Source organism: Artemia sp. Qi Xiang Cuo, chromosome 1 (assembly GCF_049724085.1).
Source record: "Artemia sp. Qi Xiang Cuo chromosome 1, ASM4972408v1, whole genome shotgun sequence".
Taxonomy (NCBI): domain Eukaryota; kingdom Metazoa; phylum Arthropoda; class Branchiopoda; order Anostraca; family Artemiidae; genus Artemia; species Artemia sp. Qi Xiang Cuo.
In genome coordinates, this window is record NC_142794.1 from 49,766,682 (window position 1) to 49,782,084 (window position 15,403).

General features: G+C 35.4%; 1 protein-coding gene across 1 annotated transcript in view; it reads right to left on the reverse strand.

Moving 5' to 3' along the window:
* Positions 1-1,634: 1,634 nt before the first annotated feature.
* The window catches only part of LOC148956434 (kelch domain-containing protein 3-like), a 60,765-nt gene continuing 46,996 nt past the window's right edge, over positions 1,635-15,403 (reverse strand). Inside the window, exons 7-9 of the mRNA XM_089095321.1 lie at positions 9,803-9,867; positions 8,675-8,756; positions 1,635-1,802 (exon numbers count right to left, since the gene is read on the reverse strand). Coding sequence (XP_088951447.1) covers positions 1,739-1,802; positions 8,675-8,756; positions 9,803-9,867 — 211 coding nt within the window. The 3' untranslated portion in view covers positions 1,635-1,738. The remainder of the gene's footprint in view (positions 1,803-8,674; positions 8,757-9,802; positions 9,868-15,403) is intronic.

The window sequence follows — 15,403 nt, forward strand, 5'->3', positions numbered from 1 at the left end:
TCAATGTCACCTCTAGTTGAAAAATGTCGACTCTATAATGTTGGTGTAAGAACTGTTGATTGGATTGCTGATTATTTGCGTGGTAGGTCTCAACAGGTAGTTGTCGGTGAAGCAGCATCTCAATCAATTGATGTCCTGAGTGGGGTACCCCAGGATAGTTGCTTCGGCCCTATACTCTTCTGTATTTTCATCAATGATTTACCATCTTGTGTTCGTCATTCGTCAGTGAAGTTGTTTGATGATGATGCTAAAATTTACCGACCAATAGCAACTACCGATGATGAGCCTATGCTTCAAGAAGATCTTGATTCAATAACACCATGGTGCGAATCTAATTCGATGTTTGTAAATGCATCAAAATGTGCAGTGCTTCATTACGGGAATAAAAATCAGCCCAGCCGTGCATACTCCCTATCTGGCTCACATATACCGTCAGAAGAATTTGTACGCGACCTCGGTGTTCACTTTGATACACATTTAAAATTTGATAGACATGTTTCGACTGTAGTAAGAAATGCTAATTACCAACTCCTCACTTTAAAACGGAATTTCAGGAAGTTTAATCTTAAGAATTTTATGTTACTTTATAAATCATTTGTTCGGTCAGTTGTTGAATATAATACTTCTGTTTGGTTTCCTCTGAATGTAACAGACGAGCACCGAGTTGAAAAGATTCAGAGGCGGGCGACAAAAATGATCCCTTATTTGAAACACCTTCCTTACGCACAAAGACTAACTAGGCTCCAACTTCCTTCACTGCATTTCTGACGGCGTCGTACCGACCTCATAAACACATTCAAAATAATCAAAGGCGTGGACGATATTGAGGTAGGAAAATTTTTCGAATTCAGCCACTACCACTTGACACGACAGCATCCTTATAAAATTTACCCACCAAGAACCCACAGGAAAATCGGACATAATTCATTTGTTAATAGGGTCACAGACTCTTGGAATAATTTACCGCCAGAAGTTGTTGAAGCCGGATCAGTTGAATCGTTTAAGAATATGTTGGTTGATAGCCAGTTTTACACAAGTGCCTTTTCAGTTTAGACCTTTGTGTTGCCTTTCATTTTATAATATATTGTATTAGTACGACAAGCTTTTTAGCTTACCGTTATGTGTATTAATAAATAAATAAATAAATAATAGTAAAATGAAATCTTTGTCATTTCATTTTTTACACGAAACAAATGAATGAACTCGATAAATGAGAGCTTAAATGAACAAATATTGAAACAAATTATAAATTTCAGCCTAAAAGGAGCCTAAATTATGCCAAACAAGAATTGAGGTGACACCAATCTAAAGGCTATAATATGATCCTACATTAATCAAAACTAAAGATATCATTTTCAAAATTCCCGTCAATACAAATCTATCTATATTATCTATATTACAAATCTATCTATAAAAAATATCATATTGAATGGGAATGTAATGAATTTAATTCTTTCGACAATGCATTGTCAACAGACTAGCAATTTACGGATAACATTGTAGAAGATAATAATCGAGCAACATATTTTGCATTATATCCACGCTATAGCGTAGTGAGTAACATATCCATGGCATAAGGTATTCGCAATGGTCTGACAATCATGGAAAATATAAGAAACAGAGCGCGATTCATTAACAATATGCGTTTTATTGACAAATCGTAAAGACATACAAAAGAAAAAACTTAATGTAGCAATGGGTTCAGAACTTCTTTGAGTGTGTTGATAGTGAAACGGTCTCATCCAGTCCATGGAGTATCTCTTGAGATTCTATTCGGAACAGTGATGCAGTGAAGTTGATACCTGCGAATAACATTACAATCTTACAACATTACAACAATCTTACAACATCACAAATTAGAGCAGAGCATTACAATTTAGAACAGGCAATAATATTTTTGAAAGTAAGCATACTAATTATTGAAATTTCCAGAGACAAAATCTCCAGAAAACAACCAAAGAAACTGTGAAAGTGAAATTTAATTAAATTGGGAGCGACAAAAAGGTGCCTTGAATACTCTCCTTGTATCTATTTCTTATCTGAACAGGACATATACTTTCAAAACTAATAACACTCGAGATTAATTTAATCTACATGTTATAATCCTCAAACGTAGAGCCACTTCCTTGTTTCAAGAAGATGGGAATATTGTTCCAGGCCCTCAGACAAAGTTCGAGATCTTGGTCAAGTTTATCCTTAGGTATCAATCCATTAAACAAAGGCACTGAAGATGCAGGTCACACGAGGTAGGATAATTGTCGCCCAGACTTTTCTCACATATACAACATATATAGGAGAAACAATGAAAAACCATCTAAACCACTTTGTTGACGACAGATATTTACTCCCCTCCCCCTAAAAACGGCCCCTGACTATTTACGCAGACCTTGGTGTCGATTTCTCAGACAAATAGTCTAACTGTGTTAGACACATATTTCAGAAATTTAGAAAGTCGCCCAATGGATATCCTGGAACAAATCCAATTCTTCAACGATTTTCCTCTTATTTGCACGCCCAATCCTCAAGTACACATGTCCTGTATGTCATCATGACAAATTCGACAATGCCAGGAGGCAGACTAGAGACAGCCCATAAAAGATGTTCAAGAATTATCTTCAATGAGGGTAAAGTCCCCTATATCTCCCTTGTTCGGAGAGCGAATCTGTTCACCTTCAATAAACAAAGGCAGTGAGGGTGCAGGTTCTGCCAGGCAGGATCCCTGATACCAAACTTCTTCGGAAATATACAACAGACATTGGAGAAAAATGGAAAACCCTCCACATCACTATGTTGACGACATGTATATACCTCCCCCCCCCCCTCTGGACCATTTACGCAGACCTTGGTATCGATTTCTCGGATAGAAGGAAATTTGTTGACGATCGAACTGTTTTAGACACACGTCTCAGAAATTTAAATAGTAGCCAAATGGATATCCTGGAACAAATCCCATTGCTCGAGGATTTTCATCCCATTTGTAAGCACAATTTTCGAGTACGCATGTCCTGTTTGTCATCCTGGTATTTCTGCTAATGCCGGGAGACAAACTAGAGGTCGTCCTTAAAATTTGCTTAAGAATTATCTTCAATGAGGATGAGGCCCCGATATCTCCCTTCTTCGGAGAGCGAGTCTGGTCACCCTCAACCAAACGAGAATAAAAGTTTGCCCTCTATAACCCCCGAACAAATTCCTTTTTCCCTAGTCAATTTTTCTCCTCCAACCTCACCTCTCTTGTTCAAGAAAAATTCCCCTCCTTACACCAATGAAATTTTCCACTGAAAGATATAGAAGAACTTTCGTACCATATATAGTTGATATATCAAATAAGTGAACCTCCTGCCACCAACTCTCATTTTACCTTCTATTTGTCCAATGTTTATTTCACAAAATTTTACCTTTTTTTAAATGTCTTTTGTATTTTTTTTTTGTCACGAGACCAAATTTTATATTTGTGTTTTTGTTTGGTATATTCCCTTTTAATCTTGTGACTTTTAACTGTTTCTGGCATTTTATTTTAACGTTTTATACAACCTCCTCGACATTTTGAAAATTTCATTTTCGTCCTCACTAGCCCTATTGTATTGGTCGTTTTTTATGTGTGTGTATGTTTTTATTGACTCGAAACAGCGAATTCGGCCCATCTGGGATTGTGACAAGAAATTTTTCAGGAATAAACCTTATCTCCTGAAATTCAAAAAATAGTCAGCTTTAATGCCATAAAAACAAAGAAATCACTGGCCTCCTAATTAAAAGTCATGCATCGTTATCCAGAGTTTATCTTCAAAAATCGAGCCATCAAGAGACTTGATGAACTCCGTTTCCTGGGAAATCCTTTATCATGGGATCTTTCCCAGATTGCTCACCTCTATATGATAAAATCCTTCTGCGCTATAAAGCTGGAAGTAATTCTTAGCTTCAAAAGCCTTCTACCATGCAGCTCGATCATCTATCTACTCAAGTGGCCCAATTGATACGCTATGCATAGGTTTGCACAATTGAACATCACTTCTAATCATTTAGTTTAGATCTAGGGGGGGGGTGTAACGCATCCAAAGATTAACTGCTCGTTTGATGTGGTGTTAATAAATTCCTTTCGCAAGAACATCTCCGCATCTTCTTCTAAACAACTCTCTCTCCTTTCACTACTGTGTATCAAGGCGACAAGATAAGCAAATACCTTGCTATTATTGCTTGAGGAGGACAGCTATGGGCAAAAGTACCTGAAAGCAGCTTTGTCCAGTGCCACACATTCACCTAGATCAACTCACCAAGGGCAACATCCAGTTCTATTATAGAATAGGAGAAAGATATCATTAGAGTCTCACAGTCTAAATCCCCAAGAATTTCTCAATACAAATATCCTGTCGTGTCTCTGAAAAAGAAAGGTCAATCGTGTAATGTTATTAAAACTCTGTAGCTCTAATTTGTTGAAACACATGAGGAGAAGAAGGATATAACTCAGAAGTTATATGTATTCATGCGAAAAAGAGAGTGCATCCGAATATAAAAGAAACCTGCTGCAAGTAACCTTGAAATAGCTTCCAAAAAAGTGAACGAAACATGATTTTACAAAATTTAAAGGGAGTGAAATAGGTCTTAGTTGATATGCAAAGGTGGATAAAGAGCCACAGGATTCAAAAAATATTGTGAAGATAATAAATAAGAAAAATAACACTATATTTTCAAAATCAGAACCTCTTTCGGCGTTCTAAAATACATGCAGTCTCGTACCAAACTTCAACAAGTAAACATTCCAATAAAACTTTTTCAGCTGCGATAAGTTAGTGAGGAATTGTAGCAAATACATTTTTGCTTGAGGCAAGGGTGGTAATTTTTCCAATTAAATTCCATTGGAAATTTAAAATTTCCAATTATATTTCTAAGGCAAACTTTATAAAATCTTCATTTCGCTGACCTGTCACGCTATGGAATTAAGTTGAATTTTGGCGCCCAAGTATAAAATACCCTTGCAGCGAAATAAGAGGGATTTTCCTAGAACGAAAGCAAACCTAAAAAAACGGACTTCCAAAAGCTTTAACGAGAAGTTTCAACCATGTTATATGTTTAAAAAGACGTTTAACAGGTTTTGGCTACCATAAATTCCAAGCTACTATTACAATTTTAAATTTTGAAATTGGAATTTTTGAAAATCTTGAGTTGATTTAAGCGTTGACTAATTAACAAAAGATTTGGTACTTGAGCACTTTTTGAATCTACATAGAATGCTTGAACTTTCGTTTGGTTAGTTTCAGTTGGCAGAGTAAAACAAAGCAGAAACCGTGCTAAGCATACAAACTCTCTAAACCTGATAATCTAGAGGCAGCCTCAATCATTATAAATGACAAACTATTTAAGAGGAGATAGAAGAGCTACCTAATCTTTTATTCTAAGGATCAATGTTCTAAGGAAGTAAACTTGCTCAGGTTCAGGTAATTAACAGGCCTTGTGTGTAAAATATATTGTCTTTATAAATGAGATAAACATGCCTGGGGCCAAGTAAGTTACCTGTTAAATTTTATCAGTAAAACTTATCTGCTAAATATTCAAATTTAGTCATCAGAAGGACAACACCTGCTTTTAATTCTCTTAAAAGTTTAAGTCTCACCAAACACCCCGCTTTGGTTGAGTGAAACTTTGCTTCGTTTCCTTACGCTTTTCAATTTTGTATTTACAAATGAAGTCTTTTAATTAATGACATTAACTTTTCAAGATATTAAGTTGTTTCCACAAGCTAACTAACAATAGTGAGTGAAACTTCTCTAATAGGTAAAAACGTTTTTGAAAAAAAAATTCTAATAAATTTTGAGGGCACGATTCAGAAATTTGAGAAACAGAAACAGAATTTCACTGAAAGAAAGCGCGTGGGTGACTTTTGTGTTTGTCTGTATTATATTTCATTTTATACTTATTTGAAAGTTTTAAATGCTATGAAAGTTTTTCTACTAGCTAAAAGACACACAACGATAGGAACGGGAGAAACAGGACTATTCTCTGCCTCTGCTCTTCCTTCGGCCCAAGGTAGTATTGTTCAAAGAAGCTAATTACACTATTATACCATTATTCCAGTTTCATCTGAGGTTGTCTAATGTGTCAAGAGATTGACGTAGCACATGTCACAGTTGGGTGAAAAAATGCATCGGGTGCAAAGTGAGCCAAGATTGTTCAGTAATTTTTGACAAACAGGACTTATTTTATAAATTTTGTAAACAATACGGAGACATTGTCAGGTGATTAATTCAGGTATATGTACAAATCGAGCCAGCATATTTTTCTATTTAATCAGCCACTTGGTTTTGATCCTGTTACAGGGACTTGAAAAAGTTAATTGTTTTATCATATTGATGCCAGCTATAAATTACTTTTTATGTTGGCTCTTCACTTGTAAAAACAGCATCTTGAATAAGTCTCCGATGTTTCTTAAAAAGATGGCATTAGTAGTAATCCGTGCATGGAATTTCTTATAGTGATGCATCTGCAAAGGAGTACTGTGTGTAGCCTTGAATTACGGGGTATGGTTACTCATTGTTATATAATCAAGTTTCTTTAACTGGTTCCGAAAATTTCTAGTTGTTTGCTGTATCTTAACGAAACTAGGACGAAAAGTGACAGCTAGTGTCCTAATTATGCGTTTCGAAGGTCCGAAGACCAGTCCCACATATGTAGGAAAAGAGGGGCCCCTAGGCTAGTCGCACGGACATCTGTCAAAGGGTTATTGTCACACTTTTGAAATCTGGAAACCAATTCAAACTCAGTGAGGAATAAGCAAGAGGATTCATAAATTCTTGTCATGAGCAAATTTACTAGAAAACGACACACAAACTCAACATAACTTGGTGAAAAGAAATAGTTAAGCTCATATTTGTGCCGCCTTTTGGCTCTACACCTGATTCAACCTCTGTAGGAGGGTTGGGGGTTTCAAAATCTCTACCATCAGCCTAAATAGTGGGCGCAGTGGTGGAATTCAGCCAAACTCGGCCAATGCCTGCAATTATGGTCTCACGTGCCAATGATTAATCTGAAAACCGCGAGGGAAGGGACAAATTTTTGGGATCCACCTACAGGTCACGGTCACGATTAGGTTATGAGGCTAGGTCACAATTAAAAACGATACGGATCAGCGGCTAGGGTTTTAGAAGTGTATTTTAAAGATTCAAGTCCATTCCAATGCCTTGTATGGCATTTGCCCCAAAAAACAAGTTCCATATGAGCTTTTAGATCTTGACTTATTTTCGGTTAACATGCATTTTCACATTCATGGAATGACGGTTTTTGGACGACCCATAAATCAAAAGGATTCCTTTTCCCTTTTAAAATCGACACTCAAAATCATCCTTCAGTATTTGCTTTGTTGTTGCTTTGTCCACAAAGGATTTTTTTCACTCATAGGGCAGCAGAAAACCAAAACATGAAGCCAATGCAAGTTTTCATGTATAAAACATAGTTGCAAATACGTGTTGTTTCTCCAAATGAGCCCATGGGTTAGAGAAGTTATGGGAATATTTCCCACCACTACGCATTGGGTGGAGGGGAGTTTTCACTTTCTTTGGGGTAATTTTAACATTTTTTTACACGAATTTATGAAGCCAAAAGAAAAAGATTAAATAATGATTTTAATGGGGTTGCCCATATTAAAATAACAATTTCTAGTTTTCTAAAAATTATTCTACCAAAGAAAAACATAAATTGTTACGGATAAGGAAGATGTTAAAATTTCTGTGTTACATTTACAACACTTTTCTATAACACGAGTCCTCTATTAAATGGGAAAGGACTACCCCCCCCCCCTCCGACAACCCCATTCCAACTATCCTCATGCAAATATATATATATATATATATATATATATATATATATATATATATATATATATATATATATATATATATATATATATATATATACATATAGGTATATATATATATATACATACGTATATGTAACCTATAAATGATTCTCCTTGCCCTATATATAAAAAAAAAAAAATTATTATGTAAATAATTTTTTTTTAATGATTAACATGCTAGTTTGAATCGCAGTCTGAAACGTAGCTTCCCTATTAATTTTCTCTGGCACTTACTTTATGGTTAGTCGCTTGCAACTAACCATAGTTGCATCGTCCTTTTTATACTCTATTTTCCCTTCATTTTTTAAATTAACCGGCAATAATTCAAAAATAATAATAACTATTACCAGATCAAGTAGCTCTGTTAAAAAATGAAGTTAAAATGATATAGTTAAAATAATTAAATTAATAAAATTAACAATTTAAAGTAGAATCAATAAAGTTAAACTAATAATTAACTTTATTAAACAAAAAAAAAAAAATAATAAAGTAGAATCGATTTGTAAGGTTTTCAATCATACAAGGCAAAAATTTTAATAATACCGAGATTTAGCTAGCGCTAATTTGAGCCAATCTGATTTTTCACAAAATTTCTGATTGGTTGAAAAACTCTATGGAAAATTCTGATTGGCTCAAAATGGTTCTAGATAAATCTCGGTATTAATTGAATCTTATTGTAAATGGACCTTGAACAAAATAAAAAAAAAAGTCGCATCGATTTGCGAGATTGCAACTATGCTAACAACTGGCATAGTTGCTACTATGCACGTTAATTTTATCAAATCGTAAATAGCAATATTAAGGAAAATCGAAACTCCCGGAGGTCCTTACCTGATTGTTTTAGGCAAACTATCAAGAACTTCTAAAGGATAATTTTTCACGCTCAAAAGACATAGCGTGAGAAGTGAAGGTGCTGCAAAAGAAAAAAAAATACACTAGAATACAATAAACATAATTACCAATCATGTATAATTATTTAACAAGTAGGATTTAATATATATTTAGGTAATAATCAATAAATACGGGAAATTACACCAAATTAAAGACTCTTAAAAACAGCAAAGTTAGAATTGTATTGTTATTTTGGATTTCATGAAGTTTTCACGCTTCATAGCTAATATGAAGAGCCAAAACCCTTTCTTTTACCTTCCCCCCCCCCATGTGATTGCACTTCTATGAGCTAAAACTTCTAAAGCTAAACTTCTATGAGCTATTGCGATTCCAAAACCTGTAGCTAAATCCGTTAGCTAGTTAAACAGAAGTTATCAAACCCCCGTTAAAGACTTAAATTTTGCAGTTTGACCCTATAGGTAGATTGATCTTACGACCTATAGAGGATCAATATAAGGTTATTTCACCGTCTTTTATCATATGAATGCAATCCCTGTTTCTGGAGGTGATAGGCTGTGTTAGGATAACCATTAAAAAAGAGTATTTCTCTGTTCAACCAATAAAAGTTTCAGACCAGACTGGCATCTCGTAGAATCCTTTCGCACCGTCCCTGGACTTGAACCTTCTTACATTAACCCAACAGAATGTGCGTGGTTTCACATCGAAGTTAAAACAGGTCCATTATTTGGTCAAATTGGTTAAACCAACTAGAACTTGGGGGAAGAATTGGTAGTATTATGACCTAATTTAGGTAATTCCAAGATTCGTCTAGAACGTTTATACATAAAATGTGGCCACCCGGCCGTTAAATCGGGAACTTTCTGGCCTGAATTGTATGCACCCTTGCATTGAAACCGTGAAATCTGGCAACTTCGGTATTAGCAATATGCACAGCTTTTTTTCTATTATCTAACTAAATACAATCTTTTTTGCTCAATTATATGGAACTTGAAACTGCACATATAAATTACATGGTAATTGTTATTTTAGTAGAAAAATCAGAAACAAAATTAGGAAAAGTTTAAACAGAAAAAGAAGAAGCATTTTAAGTTAGGATTTAAAACTTACCGAAATCAAGAACAATCAAATCATCGAGGTCGATTAATCTATTCCATATCTCTCCACCAATAGGACTAAAAAACAAACAAAATATGTAAAGCAGAAAAGAAAAAGATAGGGGGAGGTAAGAGTAAGAAAACTATAAACAAATGAAATAATAAAGGTCAAGATACGGTCAGTCAAATATTAATTTTGTGTAGTGAAGTAAAAAGAAGTGACATGACCGGCCATGATTTTTTGGGGACGTTTTTATTTTTTTTTTATACTGTAAAAAAAAAAATGTTTTCTCTGGGTACCTAATAATAGAATTTTTTTTTTCTGAAACACCAAAATTCAACAAAAACATTGCACAGAAACTGCGAATACTTAAAAATCGGATTAGATATTTTAATTAAACATAAAAAACTACATTTGGAAACTTTCATAAACAACGGGAATATTCTTTTGTTTTAAGACAAATTTAAAACAATAAAATTTAATATATACATATAGCCTAAATAAAAACGAAGAAAGCAAATTTGGAAAATTATAACACAAAAGTGGTGTGTGATCAAAAATAAGCTATTTCAGATTTAAATTATTAGGCTAAATGCAAAAATTTACAACCGCTAGCTTTTACTATATAGATAATAGCAATAAATTTCTTAAGGACTTCGCATTAGGGTGGTCCTTATGTATATATCAAAAAAATATTTTTTGTTTTTCCTGCCTCCCACCATCCTAAACTATTCTTCTATGATAGAAAAAAAAGTGTCATATATTTTTAGGATAACTTCATGTTTGGGGTATGCTCAAGGCACCCGAATTTTGATTATACTCGAATGTTATAGAAATCGGGTGTATATAAAGAAAATCATTGGTTCAGGGCATATATTTATTAGTTAATTGTGTATTTATTGTGAATTCTAACACAAAACAGGTGTTATGTGTTATATAAAGAGGTAACTAAAGGGATTCAGGGTAATATATTAATAATCAATTAGGTGTCTGTGTATTTTCTTGCAAATCTAGCAGATATATTCGTGTAAAACTACAGAAGTTTATGTCACTATTTAAAATTAACTTCAACATTTACTTACTGAATCAATCAATGATTTATTATTACATTTGATTAAATATTCTTGCAGCAGACACCTTTAGTATTGTTTAATTTTCTATTTTCTTAGAGAAAGATTGATTACAAATGCATAGGATACCAAACGGATAAGACAATATAAGGTGAATTACTGAATATATCAATTTACATTTAATGTTTGTTTTTATAACTGAAATTTTGTCATTAGTCAGATATCATAAATTAATATTTGAAATTGACTTGTTATTAATTTGCTATTAGAACAATGCTATTTTTGATTCAATGTTGTCTGCTATGTAATTTTCCGACGGATTGAACAATTTTTAAAGTACACATAAAATGTTTTGTTTTACAGTCAGTCATAGCGATTTCCAAATCCACACGCAGTAAACAGGAAGCGTACCTGCTTGGTTCAGCTTTGGAAGATCTATATGGTTCAAAATTGCCATCGATTGGTGATGTTCTCAGGCTCTAAGTCACAAAGCTGAAAGTAGACAAGACTAAACATGAGACAGCAGTATCAGTAATTAAGGACGTTCAAATGTTCTGGGAGAAAGCCAGAATACCCATACGCCGGAGTGATCATGCAGTTGCCCAACTTGAAGTTATAGTGCACAGATGGGAAGGGTTGAAGAAAAACAAAGCAAGAAGGACAGCAACTCAGATAGCCAATGAGGAAGAATTCAAGGAAGCTTTCAATGATCTCTTTGACGTAGCTCACCAGGAAGCGTTACAGCTCATCAAAATTGAGGAAGACAAGCAATTCTTGTTGGCCCAGCGGGAAAAAGGAAGGCGAGGGGTTATGGCAGGGGTTTACATGTCACATACAAAAAAGGAGAAAGTACACGAAAACAAACAAAAAATCCAGTTTCACTTGAAGACGAAACAGCAACTTGACATAGCAAATCTGGATCGAACTGTGTTGTTGGAGTCTACTGATTCGTCTTCTAGTAATGATGATGCAGATATGAAAGTGTTACCAAGAATCGGCAGTGAAGCCACCGAACAACCATGTACACCAAAACGAAAACGTGGATGAACTAACATTTTAACTCCTGCACTCCTGTCATCCCTAGACCACACAAATACACGTTACAGGCAAGCAGTTCATATCATTGCCTCAATAATTCAAGCGACAGGTCACAATGTTCCGGATTTCAGTATCAACAGATCATCTATAAGACGTTACCGTCAGAAGCATGGTGTCATACTTTCATCTCAGTTGAAGTCTGATTTCAATCCCCAGAAGCCAATGGTTCTTCACTGGGATGGAAAGCTTATGGAAGACTTCACTGGAGATGAAGAAGTTAAACAACTGCCGATAATTGTATCTGGATCTGGAACAGAACAGCTGCTTCGTATCCCAAAGCTGGCTCCTTTTACTGGTAAAGCCATGGCAGGTACAATGATGGACACAGTGTCTGACTGAGGCATTGTAGACAGTATCAAGGCTCTCAGCTTTGATGCAACATCAAGCAATACCGGCCAAATGAATGGTACCTGTACTCTGTTTGAACAGCATCTTGGTAGAAAAGTTCTGCATCTTGCATGCAGACACCACATCCATGAATTAATGCTGGAAGAGGCATTCAGCATCACAATGGGACCTTCAAGTGGCCCAGACATCCAGCTGTTCAAATGGTTCAAAGCCTTTTGGCCAAACATTGTATATGCTGATTACAAGCCTGGTGTTGAGGTTCCGGTCATTGCTGCAGCTCTTGTTGATGTCCTGGATGATATGAAGACCTTTCTGACTGATCAGCTGGGTATTTGTCACCAACGTGAAGACTACCGTGAGCTCCTCGAGCTTTCCCTGCTGTTCATTGGTGGCCTTCTGGCTCGTGGTGTGATGTTCAGGAAACCAGGAGCCCTTCATCGTGCTCGTTTCATGGCACGACTGATTTATGCATTGAAAATATACATGTTCAGAGATTCTGGCTTCAAGCTGACAGATCATGAAATCACTGGTCTGGGCAACTTCTGTGCTTTTGGTGTAGGAAGTTATGTTAAATCATGGTTCCTTTCTCCTTTGCCAACAGCAGCACCAGCCAATGATTTAATGCTTCTGAAGAGTCTCCTCACTTGTGGATCGCCAGCAACAACTGGTGCACTGAAGAAACTGTGTGGGCAGCTGTGGTATCTTAGCGAAGAACTGATAGGATTGGCATTTTTGACAGGGGTGTTGATGCAACTGAAAAAAGAGCAATGGTCGAAACACTCTGCCATGAAGGAACAGAGGGCCCACCGAAGCGCATCACTGGGAAAAAAACTACAGTCACCAACAAGAATCTACAGGACTTTGTTACACACAATACAAGGAGCTTCTTCAATATCCTTTCCATTCCAGATAGTTTCTTGTCTACAGATCCTGAGACCTGGGTGGATAATGAATCCTATGTGAAGGCTGAAGCAATCGTCAGAGAACTACGAGTAGTGAATGACACAGCCGAACGTGGAGTTGCCCTTATGCAGGACTACAATTTGATGCTAACAAAAAATGAAGACCAGATGCAATTTGCTCTGCAAGTAGTTAAAGAGCATCGCAAACGTTTTCCTGATTCTAACAAGTCAACAATCCTTCAAGGGCTAGCCACAACCTCTGACAGCCCAGGCCCAGCATGACTTTGTAGTGTGTAATTTTTTATCAATTACCGAAAGATATGTTTGATGTTTGCTATGCCAGTGACGTATTTTAACCAGTCATTATGATTCTTTTAACAAAATAATGATTGGATTAGTTTAGTATTGATTATATATAATATGTCCTCATTGAATTTTGTTTACTGAATTAATTTCCTAAGTGCATCTAAGATTGCATTAAACATTGTCCAAGCAGAATTATAGCAATTGTATGCTAAACTTTACTTGAATTGAGCATACCCTAAATATTGACCAATTTGGAAAATTTTTTGCCCATGTTGTTAACTTTTGATGTAGACAAAAATGGCAGGGTGGGAGGCTTATAATTCTGAAGTGAAAAAATAAGGACCACCCTACTTCGCATGCTTATGGATGAATGCCCAATTCACACCAGTATATTCTCAAACCAGGAGGCTATTTTAATTGCATTTGGATCACAGTTGTTTTTTGGGAGGCATGAAGACAGGAATCGGCACTTCGCTGTGGCCCAACTACTTGTTCTATTTAGATAGGGCATTGTTACTTTTCTTTCGGATGAACCATTTCGTAACAATCCACGACCACTGAGTGGGTATGATCATCCCTGTATGAAAAAAGAGATACCAACAGGCATCCACGACCATCCTTTACGGGAGAAATGCAAAAAAAAAAATCCTAATAAAACATCACCTGTTTGATCAAAGGCCCTCTTAAATGTGAGATGAGGGCTACCGCCCCATTCTAGTAAACTGTTTACGTTCAAGTTTAATTTATTAAAACTAGTAAAACTAGAATAAACTAAAAAAGAGAACGAAAGACGGAGAAAAGGGTAAAAAGACAACATAATAAAAGAAAAATCAATGGGGCGGAAAGAAAAAAGAAATTTGACCACAAGATGGACACTTGGGCGAAGAATAAGGAATCCGCTCCCTCTCTCATTAAGAAGAATAATCCTTAAAGTGCCTGTCTGAATAGATTCGATATTATTGTTTAGTGTATTCAAAAAGCCTCGCAAGACAGGCATACTCTAATAGTGACCTGGCCGAAGAAAGGGAATGACGAAAGAAACTGGTTTCTGGGAACTTTCATCCGTGTTGCAGCGGTAGCTAGCAACCTAGTGAGAGACGATCACACCCAACACAAAGAAATATAATAACCCATAACTCCTACAACTAGAGTAAAATCAAAACAATAATTGCATTTCCTGTTTTTAATGAAAGACTTCGCCAGCTTTTTTATATACATATATCTATTGACTAGCCAAAGCAAATATACCCTTCCATTTTTCCGATTTCACACTTCTATTCAAAAATCTGTTAGAACGTTGAAAAAATTCTTCAGGCTAGTTTTTACCTTCTGATTAATTAAAAAAACATTCCTAAAAATAAATTTTTCAAAGAAAAGTAAAGAGCCATACTAAACCTAAGACCAGTAGACATAAATTTATATAATGATCCAAATGACCGGAAATTACTATAAAAGAATAAATTAAACCCAAAACGAACAGAAATTAAAATAAATGATCATAGCAAACATATATATAACAGGTATGTGGATACTCAATTCAACGTGGATATTCAATTCAATCTTTACTCATTTGAAGATTTATTTATAGTCTTGAGTTTAATATGCCTCTTTACATTTCTGTGAAGAACTCATTTTTCAGAGTTTTAAAAATTAATTTCTGTTCGTTTTATATTGCCAAAGTTTATTATTCGTCAATAAAATGAATATTTCTACAATTTTCCGCGTCTTCATCTGAGGAATTAAATATCCAATTCTAATTTATATCATATGATTCATTTAAGCGAGCCCCTCGACATTCCATAAAAGCTCCAACTAAATGCCATTAGCCGTTCCTGAGATATTGTAGTTACGCTCATTAGCAACTGAGATGCTTACAGTTTCTTCAAGTT